General features: G+C 51.2%; 1 protein-coding gene across 1 annotated transcript in view; it reads left to right on the forward strand.

Moving 5' to 3' along the window:
* Positions 1 to 4,416: 4,416 nt before the first annotated feature.
* Positions 4,417 to 14,968, forward strand: part of SUCLG1 (succinate-CoA ligase GDP/ADP-forming subunit alpha) — a 118,188-nt gene continuing 107,636 nt past the window's right edge. Inside the window, exon 1 of the mRNA XM_069632212.1 lies at positions 4,417 to 4,659. Within this exon, the coding sequence (XP_069488313.1) occupies positions 4,626 to 4,659 (34 nt within the window). The 5' untranslated portion in view covers positions 4,417 to 4,625. The remainder of the gene's footprint in view (positions 4,660 to 14,968) is intronic.

Here is a 14,968-nt window from a genome sequence, read left to right on the forward strand (position 1 = left end):
TTTGCCGCGGCTGCGGGTTGTCATTGGGGAGAAGCTCAGACGGCAGTTGGTTTCAGTGCAGTAAATCAAGCTTTTACACGGGTATAGTCTTGGTCTTGATCATACAGACGAGTGGAGTGGCTATCATCCCCACATCAATGGCAAAATCTCCACAGTGGTAAAGATGCAGATGATTGGGCAAAATATTCTCGAGGCTCTTGAGCTTGTCTAAATACCTGGTGATCCCTTTCAAGTGATGAGGGGAAAAAGTCTCTACCTCGCTGTTGGTTTACATTCGGATTTTCCCTGGGTCTGAAGTTTCTTCCTCAATCTGTTTCTGCTGAGAAATGGCATGGTTGGAGCTGGGTTCTTGCATGGACAGGGTGACTCTAGGCATGGACATCGCCAGTTTCTTCTTCCAAAGCTCTTACTGACCTAAGTAGATCTTCATAGGGGGGAGGTGTGTCCAGTTTTTCATGCAGTCGCAGCTGGAGGATGTGTATGGCAGCGTCTTTAGCCCCTTTAAGTATCTGCTTCAAGCGACACTGGTTCAATTGGGAAGTCTCTACTCTATGATGTGCCAGGCACATAATTTGTTCAATCCTCACCAGGAACTCAAAGAATTTCTCTCCTGGCTTCAGAGATGTGGCATGGCACCTCATCATCAAATCTTCTCCGGGTTCGGTAGTGCCAAACGCTCCTTCCAGTGCACCCATCCCTTTCAGGGAAGTAGGATCAGGACTCAGTGTTCGCAGGGACTGTATTGTCTGTAGTGCAGATCCTCGCAATGCCTCTATCACACGTCTCCTCTTTTCTTGAGATGACACTTTCCAGTCATGTAGCATAAATTGAGCGAGGTGGGCCCATACTTCATAACCCTCTTCCCCTTTGGGCATGGGTTTTTCGACTGAAAAGGGGCAAACCGGGTGTAGGCTCCATGTTCATTAATAAAGGGCGACAATGCTTGTCGCTCCATAGTTACTTTAACTGCTTCAGCCACCGCCGCAGCAATGACAATGGCATACTTGGTGGGAGTTGTAGCTTCTGGGCGAAGAGGTATTTCGGGCCAAGCATCTAAATGCCACAAAGGGCAAGTAAACGCAGGTTCCCCGCCTTGAATTTCCGGAGGCAAGGTTTTACCTGTAAGAGAAACTCCACCATAACATAGCATTTAGCACTTGGTATCTGGCCCAGGTATGCGACCCACACTTTTCACTTTACCAGTGATGGATTCCAAGGGACCAGTCATGTCTAATACTTTGTTGTAATGTGTAGAGGAACCTCACCTACAATGAAACAGGCCTCGGGACTTAGCCCTTCAGCTCGTATCCAGTGTAACACATATTCATGCACCATTGTGACTATGTGCAAATGACTACTAAGATTTGACAAGTGACCTGATTGGGCGAAACCACCCTGTGATCTCAGCAGTGCCTCCAAAAGTGTAAGGTGTTTCTCCCCTTTATTTTTTTCTCTGTAGGAATAGTGAGTAGCAACCTGTCGGAGACCTGAGCATAGGAGTCTAACACCTTACTGCACACATGTGCAAAATATGCAAAGCCCAGAGGGATAATAGATGGACCCTCATGAGGGCCATATTTGGCCCGCCCAATTGACTGGCAGCTGTACGGGTGCCCCTGAATAAATACACAGACATGTCTTACTTCTTATAACAAGTGTTAAACGCTTCCATTTATTGTAATTGAATTAAGTCAAACTAATCCTTAGTACATATGAACAATAGTACACCATTGTGCTCCTAGCAGAGGCGCTCTCTGCTAGTACATGAAAGGAACCATACATTATAGTTTTTATTCCGTCTCTTGCATTAGCATACATTTATTGTTTGCTGCCATAAGCTTAATCTATGTCCTGGGGTGGTCCCTGAGGACAAGTACATTACATTTGGTAAGTTATGGATTGCAAAGGTCTGTGAGGTCACCTTGAGACCAAGTGCATTCACATTAGATACATAAATAATCAAATGGACCCATGAGGATCACCTTGAGAATAAACTCATTGAAATATGGTAAATAAATAATCAAATATATCTGTGTAGTCACCTGAGAGCAAACACATTCACATTTGGTAAATAATCAGATCTATCTGTGCGGTCACCTGAGAGCAAACATATTCACCTTTGGTAAATACTCCAATATATCTGTGGAGCCACCTGAGAGCAAATGCATTAACATTTGGTAAATAAATATTCAAATATATCTGTGCGGTCACCTGAGAGCAAACACATTCATGTTTGGTAAATAAATACTCCAATATATCTGAGGAGTCATCTGATATGATAGGTTATTTATAACGCACTTACTACCCAGAGGTTTCTAAGTGCGGACCCGGGGATAGAACCTGTGTTTCTCCGTGACGGCTTGCTTCCAAGGTGAGCACGTTGCCCCTGAGCTATCCCCCCGAGACCTGATAAATAAATTATCCAATATATCTGTGGAGCCATCTCAGAGCAAACACATTTACATTTGGTAAATAATACTCCAATATATCTGTGTCCAGCGTCCCCTCACTCCTGGTAGTGGTAAAACATGCCTCTGGGGACGTATCCTATACACAGCACCACAAATCACCAACCAGTCAGAGCACTGGGCCATAATCTACCTCTCCCCTGCGCTAGTCAAGGCCCCGCAGACAGATTCTAGCAGGACTTTACAGTTTCCCCTACAGCGCTGGCTAAGTGCCATGCTCAGAGCTGGGTACCTCACTGCCCCCCTGTGCGGGTACCACCGAGCCCTCAGGGCCCCAACTGTGTCCTACTAAGATTTGACAAGTCACCTGATTGGGCAAACCCACCTCCAACGAGCTACTGATTGGGTAACGCCTCTCTGCTTCACTGTGACAGGAGAGGGGACTATTACCTTCCGTCTAGTCCTCCGCTGCCCTCGTGTAAACCGAAAGGCCGGAACACACAGGGCTCACGGTCCCTTTCTTACACTTTCCTTGCCCTACTTGACCGTTCATAATCAGCGTGAGCACCACTCCGCTCTCTCTTCCTCACGAACGGGGTGGGCACATATGGGTGGAACCCGCCATGGGCTCCTTCAGAACCGGCACGCTCTCTCGACCCCGGGAGGGGGAGAGAGGAATACCGGCACACAGACGGATGGCCTAAGGGTGGGAACTCGTCCCTGTCACAAAAGAGGGCCTGGCTGCCCTTGGGACAGTATGGAGCTCCCTTATCTCCTCGTCTCTCTTGGCGCTCTCCCTCCGAAGCTCCCCTCAGGCTCTTATGCCCCCTGGGACCTCTCCACTGAACTCTGCCAGCAGAGGAGCTTGCGCCGGTCCTGAGGTGAAATCACCTCAGAGATGGCCCTGCTCCCCCTGCTGGTGGAACCTACCAAGATTTCTCTGGCCCACACAGCGCGCCAAAAGCACACAGCACGGTGAAACAAACCCTGAGAAGGGTAAATAAACAAACATGCTACTCACACACCATGTGACACATAGCCCATGCACATATGGAAACCCACCAGAAATTGGGTTTACACATACATTATAATTAATTCAGAAGAATAGCTTCTGATGAATAGCTTCTGATTATCATGGGAGAGTTAGCCACCTTGGAGCTGAAACACTAAATGTCTGCTTAAAAGCTGTTAATTGCTCTTTGATAGCATTGTGCTTATGTCAGGGAAACAAGAGTAAAAAGGGCAATAAGGTGATAAGAAGAACGTGAGTGCCTGAGGGATCCAGCAAAAGGTAGCCTATTACGCATGGTTGATGACCCAAATTAAAGGCCTATGTTTCTGTGTCATAACACTACCAAATGTGGCAGCTGCTCCGGCCCCATTCAGAGACCTGGACCCATTTCATATAAAAAAAAGGTTGACAGGCCCTGATGCTGTGCCTGTTATTTACTATGGCACGCTGGCACACTGGGGGTATTACACTCCTGGTGGGAGGGATGGAGCATGACAAAAACCGAAATTGAGGTTTCATGAGCACTGTGATGGGTATGTAACAATTATATCACTAATCCGCCCACTGCATAGACAGATTAATTGCCTTAGAGTCACATAAATTACCGGCCACTGTAAAAAGCAGTAGGATCTGTCACCCAAATCTGTAGGGGGGTAGGACTGCTTAAAAAGCGGTAGCCTACTGCCTAAATCAGTAGGGTTGGCAAGTATGTTAATGATAATCAGGTAAACTGGTAGGATTGAGTATAAGGAAGACAGAGATAACGGACTGATATACTGGGAACACTAAGAACACCACTATTCCATGAAAGCATGCAGCACGAGTACTGTGACGAGGCCGAACCGGTATAGGAGTAATGAAGAGTGCTAGCCTAGTGAGTAATCTTGCCATTCATCCATCAGCTCTCAAGAGACAGCTACATCAGTTCAAGACAGTAGTTTCCTGGCTGAGAATAGTGAAAACTACATTTCCCAGGGATGTCTTTCTAATCATTGGATCCAGCGGCCCGTGTGCGCCAGTTACTTCCTTCCGCTCTGAGAACCTTGAGAAACCGAACATTCTCAGAAGTGCAACGTCCTTCTTCTGTGCCTATGATACAGTCATACCAACGACCTCCACGTCGCCTGCGTGTTTTGCGTGAGCGTGCGTGCCTGGCGGACCCCCCTGTGCGCGCGACCCGGCTTGTCATTGGCGAATGACACAAGATGCTTCCCGGGAGGTTATTTGCTCGGTTGGTGGGTGAGTATGCTGGCGCATCGGAGTGATAGGGAAGTTTTTGGCTAGTGGCTTGGTTTTAGACTGTGTCCTTGGAGGGCCGACGTGAGGTCACTTATAGCTCCTCTCCAGTTAATGAGGGCCGTGGGTACAGCCTCTTCGGACAGCACCTCCCCTGCAGGCCGGTGTCCGTGGACAGTGTGCTGCAGCACATGTAATGGATATTGCTTTACTGCTCAGTATTATGTGTGTATTTGATTCCTTTGTGCAGAGGCTCTCCCAAGTTTCCAGTAATGTTGTGTGCCCTGCACAGAGGCCAAGGAGACTGTTTGATTGCTGAAGAACCGTGACTTTCCACCCTTCAGCACGTTCCTCGCTGGACCTTAAACCAATGGCTGACGTGTATGTTTCAGGTGTTTACTACCCTCGCTTGAGACGTGTGTATAACTCAACATGTATAGTATCGATCCAATTGCACAGACTACAGAATTATTCTTGTGCATCAGTTCTGCAAAGCCTCATTGGACGAAAACTGGTGGCGCTACCAGAATAGTAGGGGCCGCTCACCCCATAGACAAAAAACGTATTGGCAATGCCAGGCACTGCTGTAGTGTTAACTGCCCATTGATGGTAGCAGTTGTGAGTGCCTGGGCATCCAATAGCAGTGGCTGAAGGCAGACCTGGTAAGACATTTTTACTACACCAGTAGCGAGTTTACAACTCCAATTAAGTAATTGTCCCACAAGACTGCTTTGAAGAAAGACTGGCAGGCACATGAGAGCAACGTTTGATGGTAATGCTTGCTTAAAGTGAACTCAATGTGTTCCCACGCTGAGGTGCTTTGGGCTTGGAAAGGCATACACTGGGTGGGAATGGTCATGGGGATTAGCATAGCTGTTAGGACCATGTTCTCTTTGAGCAATATTTCCTCCATATTCTGTCTATGAACCCCCCCCCCCCCCCAACATTTGTTTTTACATCAAGTGAAGCTTCACTCCACTTGCTGATTTATTAAGGGGAAAACTGATTAGTCGTTTAGACTTTTAGTACTTGGAAACCATGTTTTCCTTTTTACATGTTATCTGTTTGGGTGACATTTTCATGTTGCACAATGCTTCTCAGAATGCAGTGCAATTGGGGTACTTTTGTATCACCCTAGACCTACACTCAAGGTTTTTTGGCTACTTGTAAATGTGCCCAAAGACAAGCTTGTGGCAGCAGTTACAATTTTATGCTTTTGGTTGTATGTTTGGTTAGTCTTCTCGCATTTACAGGTTTTAGCTACTGACTTTGGCTCATGTCATAAGCCATGCCACAAGACTTTTCGCTTGTTCTTTGGCCATTTTGTTCTTTGACCTTCTTACTGCCTTGCCAGGTCATGAATTTCCATTCATGGTCATGCTTTTCGCTGGCCAGTGAAGGCCATGTGTATTGGAATCAAGGAAGTGGGTTGTGACTGTCTGGCCCAATCCACAAACTGTTTTCAGTGTTCCGCGAGTGATTGGATCAGTGCGGGTGTGTGTTTGTGGGGCACATCTCTCTTAGCGTGGGCACCCCAGTGCCTTGTCCTCCCCCCTCCCCCCCTCTTTAACCAGACCCCTCATGCCCCCCTCTGTCTTCTCCCCCCCTACCTCCCGGCATAAGTCATACATCACATGTTGAAGCAAATAATGACACCGACACTTTGTTTAAGATTGGAAGATTAGAATGCCTCAGCGGCTTTATTTTGCATAAAGTCTTGGAGTTATCTTACAGGCGATCCGCAATTCACCGTCACTGATATACTACTCAATGTGCGGCTACCTAGGGATTCCTTGCCCTCCCCTCCCCCCTCCCTCATCGTCCTCATCCGGTGGACGCCTCAGATTGAGCCCGGCCCTGGCTATCCACCTCTCTCTACCCCCGGCCGTTTGTGATTTGATTTCCGCCCCGTGTTTCCCTTGGCCCCCTTTTTCTCTAGGTCTTTATTTGGGAATACCCGACCCCCCCCCCCGCACACTTCCCCGTGTCCTGGTCTGGGTCTAGCTAAAACCGGCAGCCACGCGGTGCTTCGCTAATGTTCAGGTTCCTATACCGGCACCACCACAAGTGCCCCAACGTTACACATATTACATATCCGTAGTTCGGGCCGACACCGCCCTCCGATGCCGGCCACCACTTTCTGCCTGCCTAGTTGGTCATCACTTTGCAACGTCCATCTAACCTTTTCTTTTCCAAACTCTACTCTGTCCCCCCTACATCCCCCCCGTTGCTGCTGGTACTGGAATCCCGGTCCCATCTAAGCTCTGCAACCCCCAGGTCTCCCTTCCGTCTTCCCGAGCCCCCAAGAACTTCCCTGTTCCCTCTCTCCCAAGGCCCCCCCGGTGAAGCCTTACCCGGTGCCCCCCCTGCTGGTGTCATATCTCTTCCGGATACCCTGTCCCTCCTTCTTCCTTCCTTTCCCAACTGGCTCCCCCCCGATATTCTTCCCTTTCTTGAATCCCCCTCAAGCTCCCCCCCCCTTCGTGAAGACTTCCCCTTACTGTAATTTTGTCCCCCTAGCATAACCCCCCGTATTCTCCTCTTGTTCCCCCCCCAACCAGCTTCTCTTGCTGCCCTCTTTGAGTTTTGGTCTTGGAATTGGCTCCCAAGTCCCCTACATCCCTCCCCTTTTACCCAGGGCCTCCCCCAAGCCTATTGCTCTTGGGGCGCCGTACATCTAAACTCTTGGCTGATCATTCCCCTATAGGTCTGTAGGTGCTTTGTTCGGGGATTGGCCTGTGACTCCTCCAAGACTCTCTGCTGGCTGCCGGCGGCGGAGAGTTCCCCCCCCCAGCTTGCTTGCACAGGGCACTCCCTTTCTTGGTTCCATGGCATTGTGGGTGATGACCTCCGACTCACCCCCCCCTTCCTGATCCGCGCCCCCTCATACACATCCCGCGTTCTTAAGTGCTGTCATCCATTCTAAGGACATCATAGCGTGCCCACCTCGGACAGGTGGGTTCTGTCCTCCTCAAAATACCCGGGTACTTTTAAAGTGATGAGGGGATGCCAAATCCATACCACCCCCCTGCTTTTTAGGAAACTCCCCATCCGATTGTTCGTTTTCCTCCTTGCTTCCTCTATGGCCCCGTGGCGTAACGCACCCCTCCACTCCTGTCTTGTGATTATCTCGGACCACATCACCTCGCACCCCCTGAAAGTCCTCCCTATCCTGTTTAGTAAGTTTCTTAAAAGTTCTGACAAATCCTTCCTTCCCTTAGTCACCAAATCATTTCCCCCTGTATGTAACAAGATAATGTCGGGCGAAGGGTGTTGCTGCGCCGCCTGTTCCAATGTCGCCCATACGGACGTGCCTTTCAGACCACCTTTGGTGATCCAACTAATCTGTGTGTTCCGTAGGCCCAAGTTCCCGTCCCAAAACGCCATCCGTGCTCTGGCCGCTGCCCGGGCCACGAAGGAGTGGCCCACGACCCATACCCTGTTGGCTTCTGTGGAGACATGATTGGTTGTATTAGCTTGTGTGACCTATTCGTGCCCCCTTGTCCCATATGCTCCCCCGTATCCCTGGATGCCAACGCATCTACTCCGTTAGCGCACGTATAATTTGAATTTGTCAGATGTCCATCTCCCTATCCTTTTGACCATGTCCTCCCCCAGCCCTTCCCTGCTCGCTGTTGTCGCTGCACCTATGCGTAATGAGTGAGTTGAATATTGCCCCGGATCCACACCCGAACTTGCCAGGGCCCCCTCTAAGACTCACCTGAATTGAAACTGGGTGAGTGGGGTTCCGTCCTTGTGTCGGAACAAATAACCCGGTTCGCCCCCCCCTGATTGCAAAATATGCCGTCATGCTCTCAACCGGACAAAACGCCTCCTGTCCCAATCTGGCCAACACCAGCTCGCTTCCCTTGGCCTTTTGGTCTGTTTTTGATATCCTGATGTTTACTGATATCCCCCCCCTAATCTGGTGTACATCTCCCCATAGTAAGGCTCTGAGACTCTGGTCGTTCTTGGCTTTTGCCACTAACTCACTAATCCGTAGGGCCCCAAAAAAGGCCAAAGCGTAGCATGCTTTGAACATAATGCTTTCGTATTGCGAGTAACACACCCTTGTAGTTGCCATCATGACCTCCTGTAATAATTCAAAATCAATCGGTTTCCTCACTAGAGTTGAAGAGGTTGTTGCCGTGGCCATCTCGCCCCTGCTCCACCCTTTTAATGCAGCTCTAACCAGAAAACCTTTAGTTGGGTCTTGTTGGACTGCCAGCTGGTTATGAAATGCCACTGCGCTAAAATGTCCCGCCAGCCATGGTCTTGATTTTCCCATCCCTTTTGCCCAAAGCACAAAACAGTCCACCCTCTTGGCCATGCTGTCCCCCCCCCCAAATGTTTGGTGTGCAACAAAAATGTCTCATAATTGGCCTTGTATCGATTCCAGGTGCTCCCCGCTAAAGCTCTGGAAGCGAGCTTCCTCATTCCTTGACCCAACTCACTAGCTGCCATAGTTCCTTGTCGAACGGAGTCATGATGGGCTGTGTTTGGCTGTGCGCTTTCCTGAATCGTATCATCTGTGAACGAGAAAGTGCATCAGCCGCTGTATTATCCACCCCAGGTATGTGCCGCGCTTTGACGGCTGCATTCATCCCCAGACATTTGCGAACCAAATGGCGTAATAGGCACAACGTTGCCGGGCATTTTGCCGAAAGCGTGTTCTCCGCCTGTACCACTGCCAAATTGTCCGACCACACAAGTCGTTTGTTACACAGCTTGTGCGACCAAATGTGCATTGCTGCCACCACTGGGAATAGTTCCAACATGATGATGTTTTTGCACATCCCCTTCCTCACCCATGCCTTAGGCCAGTCGGCCCGGCACCATTCCTTTCCTAATATTGCCCTGAATCCCACCCTACCTGCCGCGTCTGTGAACAGCTGTAACTGTGCGCATGACGTCCAAGGGGACTGCCATATGCATACCCCATTAAATTCCTTTAGAAAGGCGCGCCACACTTTGAGGTCTTCCCTCACGCCCGCCCCGAGGCGTACCTTATGCCACCCTTTTTCGTGCCTTCCTGTCGCCGCCGCCAGACGTCTAGCAAAAACTCTTCCGGCCGGTATCACCCTGGCGGCAAAATTGAACTTGCCCAGCAAAGATTGTATGTTTTTTATAGTTGCCTTCTCCCCTTGCAATGCCCTATCTATGTCGCTAATGAATTCCTCTATCTTCTCTACCGGTAATCTGCATGTCCCTTCAACCGTGTCTATTTCTATCCCTAGGTAGGTTAGCTTGGTGCATGGTCCCTGCGTTTTGTCCCCCGCCAGAGGTACACCCAACTCCTCCGATAATACCAAGAAATTATCGAGAAAATCTGCGCAGATATTCGTGCCCACTCTTCCTATGAACAGGAAATCGTCCAAATAATGCGTATCCCTCCCACCCCCCCGCCCTCCTTTTTATTGAGTGCCCATTCAAGGAAGGAACTAAATGCTTCAAAATATGCGCAAGAGATGCTGCACCCCATTGGCATGCATTTGTCTATGTACACCAGACCCTCAAACTGGAAGCCTAGGAGGAAGAAGCTGTCGGGTGAACCGGGAGCAACCTAAATGCTGCCTCTATGTCCACCTGCGCCAAGAGCGCCCCTTTTCCCGCTGCCCGTGCTAAACTTATGGCCTGGTCGAACGATGCATAAGTTACTGAGCAAGCCTCTATGTCCAACCCATCGTTCACTGAGCCGCCTTTGGGGTGCGATAAGTTATGTATTAGGCAAAACCTCCCAGGTTCCTTCTTCGGTACTATCCCTAAAGGGGAGATGATGAGGTTGCTCAATGGGGGGCCCTGGTAAGGTCCTGCTATCCTTCCTAATAACATTTCTTTGTTAATCTTTGCCCTGGCCACATCCGCCCACTCTAAAATAGACTTGGAGTTATTCGCTGTTCTGGCCCCAATGCGTCCTTGGTAAGGAATGCGGAACCCCTCCACGGACCCCTGGGCTAAAGTGTCCCTCCCTAAGGAAGCCGGGTATTGTCCCAGCCATGTGAGCAGGCTATCAACCTTCATGGGGGGGAAAACCCCTTGCTATTAAGGCCATTACCCGGCCCCCTCTGCCCCCCCTCTTTTGTTCCCCCTGCCCCCATCATTACCATTGCTGGCTCTTGTGCCTGCTCCCGGTGCCGTGAGTGCCCTTGCCCCCTCTTCTCTTGATGAACGAATAGTCGAGGCACCTTAAAGGAAAAGTGTTTATTTTAGTATACAGTGTTTGTTTGGACGCGCAACGACCGCATAAATGACATCAATCGACCATTGTCCCAGACGTTCCCTATTGCAGCCCATCCCAGCGCTCATTTTTGTTGATCGCTTGCCACCGGCCTTCCCCTGCACCACCGTGCTGGATTACCGTGGGTCCCACACGCGGAGCAAGCCTGTCTGAATTTGCAAGTCGCTCCCCAATTGCATACCCCCTCATTATAAAATCTGCAGTAAGCCAGTGTCCTCCCGCTCCCGGTGTTCGTTCGCCCCGCCCCAGTTGGCCTTGATATTGCTTCCGGGAGGGCCGGCTGTACTGTGCCTGTATTACCCCGTACCGGTTGCGGCCCCATGTTATTGGCCCATGCTGTCATTTCGATCCTCCCCTCTCTTGGTGCCACCGGTCTGGGGGCCGTACTTGTGCTGTTTAACCCTGCCCCCACTGCCGAGCAGCGTCCACCCCCTGCCTCTGCCCAGGGATTGATGCGCCCTCCCGCCAACATGATTGTCCCATCCGCTTGCTCTATTGTCCCACTGGAAGACTCCAGCCAGTCCTCGACTGACTTATGATTCCATTTTAGTTTGGGATCATGTTCCATTCGTAAACGGAATCGCTGGTCTCTCAAAAACCAGTCATTCCCACCCTGTTGATTATATTCATGTATAACACATGCCCTGTATGCCATCAGGTGTGGACCCAGGTCTGGGTCCTTTTGATTAAGTGTCTGGGACAATATCTTAAATGCTGCAAGCCAATTTTCCAGGGTTTCTGCCGGCCTCACCCTTTTTCTGGCCTTGGCTAATTCCCTCCCACCTGTTCCCCGCAGTGTGTCATTGCCCTTTGTTTCGTGCTCCAAGAGAGATAATATGTCAGTGAACTTGCCCTTCCAAATTTCTTGTTTCACCCACTCTGGCAGAAGCCATGCTGAGTAATTGCCCCCTGTTGCTGGTGGTAATTTGGTATTTGTGCCCTCTACCCCGGTGCTAGAAGTGCCGCTGTTTGCTGGGGTGTTGCTTATTGCCCCGTCTCCCCCCTCCCCCTGCCAGACCTTGCTTGCTCCCGTAGTGGTTGCCCCAGGTGCCTTGTTTGCCATGGGGGCTGATGCGGCCGTTGCCCCTTGCGCTGCCAATACTGCCCTTACGATTTTTTGGATAAATTCTGACTCACCCTCACTGCCCACAGGCACGCTGCCTGGTACCAACCCGGCCCCCCGGTCAGGCGATGTTATCCCTTTCGGTTGGGCCTTAGGCGGCGGGGCGGGAGGCTGTGCCGGCGTTGGCACATTTGGCACGGGTGCGGGTGGTGCCGGTGTCGCCCCCAACCTAGCTTTTAAAGCTGCAAGTTCTTCCTCCAAGTCCCCTTTTGTCTTTTTTACGTGTGGGCCCCCACTTGTTTTCACAGTACGCTTCCGGGGGGGGGGCCCCCTCCTGACCCCCACCCGCAGGTGGGTTCTCGTGGCCCCCCGCCCCTTCGCCACTTGTCGTATCCTTGTTTTCTGGCACGTTTTTGCCCGCCTCTGGATTGCTTCCCGGGATGGCGACTATGTTGGTGATTGTCGGGCCCCCATCCTTGCCATGGCCGCCTGCCACCCCAAGACCTCCGTGAGGGCTAGAAATTCAGCCCAAGATTGTGCGTCCATTCCTCGCCCTGTGTTTGATGGTCCGGCCGCTTCCTCCAATGTCTGGCCGTCTTCGGATAGCACAAGCTCTACCACCTCCATGCCGGTGTTAACTGCGCTTGCCTGTACCGACATGTTGACCTATGTAAAACAAATGTTTGGGTCACTGTGGAGTACATAAAACTTGTTTTAGCTGTGCCACAATGTGCCCTGCATGTCCCTTGCCGCCGTTTATGTACCAGCTACCCCCTTATGACCCTTTAGCACCCATCCCGCGATCTGTCGGTATCTGTACCCATTCTCTTCCTTATTGCACAACACCCACGCCACTTTATACCGTGCATCCGCTACCCAAGGAGGTAATGGTACTGGTGCCCCCTTTAATTATCACACCAACGTGGCCTCTCACCCACAGTAATTGACCCTAGTCGCCCACAGAAGTTGTACCCTGAACCAACCCCACAAAGGCTCTTGTGCAATGTAAACTTTCACATTTATAGAGTACCTCATAGTTTATACGGAAGGTCATGTTTGGCCTCTCGGAGGAAAACAAGTGTAATTTACATTTGGGTAATCGTGTAAGGAAATGAGGGGCTGGGCCCTCTGATAGCTCTTGCAGTATCCCGCACGATTGAGTGGGGGAGCGCAGCAGAGCGCAGGCCAGCAGGTGTGCCCACCCACCCCTCACAACCCCGCAAACTTCGCCCCGTGCCATCACGCCAACCCATGACGCCACGGACACCTTGCCCCCCCGCTCACGTACCTCGAACCATAGCAGTGTGGCGCGATGGGCCACGCGGGAAACTCGCAAATACAACCCTTCACCAACCCCTCCCCACCACTGCGTGACGCTGCGGGCCCAACCATCCCAATAGGCATCCGTATGGCGCCATAAACCCTCATAGCTTTACAAGCAAGCAGTATTTACATGCACGCCAGGGGGGAGGATGTGTGCATAAATATGTGGAACAGAGGTAACGGGTGGTTTGCATTTTTTTTTTTTTTTTTGGGAAACCAATATGCCCGCTTTGACTCAAACCCAACAGATGCTCCCCCGCCCGCCCTCGTCTAACACAGCTATCCAGCTTGCGCACTGAAAACATTACACATTGCATGTCGATGCGGCCAGACCCGCGAGCAATAGCCTACAACCATAACTTGCCCTGCGTGATACAGGCGGGCATTGTTAAAACCTTTATCATCCATCAACCATTGTAATTACATAACGATCTTCTTTTTAGGCAGGCGCTCCAAGCATACCCCCTTCCCTAACCCTCCCGACCAACTGCGTGATGCCCCGTGCCTGAGCAACCTAAATGTGTAAAAATGTTTCTTTTTTTTTTTTTGTGGCGCTTTACGCCCTACGGTATCTGAACGCTGCATATTATTACCCACGTTGCGTGGTGCGCGTGATATGATAGGGGGAGTTCCCGTTATGGTGCTCAAGGACCTCGGCATCTAGATGGCCCAGCCATCCCCCTCAAGTCATGCAGAGCACAGCAATCCTCCGGGCCACTCCCCTGCAGTGCCCCCTGGCACCTCCAGAAATGAGGAGGGAGCAGTGCAGGGCACTCCAGAGCGAGGCGGGCCCCTCGCCGAAACCCAGTGAGGGTACCCCAACTCGTCGACACCGTGCGTCACCCCCCCGCAATTCAACAACACACAAAATAGGCGCCTCCAAAACAGGAGAGAGTTTTCCCCCCTTTTTCTCTCTCTTTACTTGGTCCAGAAACGGCAGGCAAGGTTCACTCCAGGCCACAGCCAAAACGCACCTCCGCACATGGGGTCGAAACAACAGCGTCCTGTGCCTGCTGCTCCCAGCCCCAGAGAAAAGCCACAACGGCGCTGGAGAACAAAGAGGACCCCGCTCCAGAGAGCCCACACCACGGCACCTCTAGACCCCTCCGCGCCTCGCAATGGCTGCGAGAATACAGCACACAATGGCCCCTCCCCCTCAAGCTCGGCGGCAAACAAAGCACCCTGGACCACTGGCCGGAACCAAGGCCGACCGCCGCCAAGCCCACGTGAAGGCGGGCACAACCGACACACATGAGACGGCCACACCTGGACAACCAACTGCCTCATCCCCCACCCCAACACTCTGCAACTCTCCACGCCCACTCCACTCCCAGAAACCACCGAGCAAAAATGCTTGGTGGCCACGACATGCCTCCGCCACGGCAAATGAACCGCGCACCAAGCCCAGTCCACACTGCGTGCTCAAAAATCACGTGCCCACACAATGCCCGAATCACCATCCCAGACACATCGGTCGCACACCTACATTCAGTGGTCATTCTTATAGTCTCCCAATACTCTTTGATTTTATGTAACGGCGCCGGGAAGCCATTTGGTGCTAGTTGCAGGCCCAAAAAGTTGTAAACCCCCAAAAACCACGGTAACCGTGTATGGGTTTAAAATTACCATCAAGCAACCTGCCATGCCATTTCCTTACCTCCTGCAGCAAATGACAACAAATTAGACAT

The sequence above is a fragment of the Ambystoma mexicanum genome, chromosome 6q, assembly GCF_040938575.1.
Source record: "Ambystoma mexicanum isolate Mex_15411 chromosome 6q, UKY_AmexF1_1, whole genome shotgun sequence".
NCBI lineage: Eukaryota > Metazoa > Chordata > Amphibia > Caudata > Ambystomatidae > Ambystoma > Ambystoma mexicanum.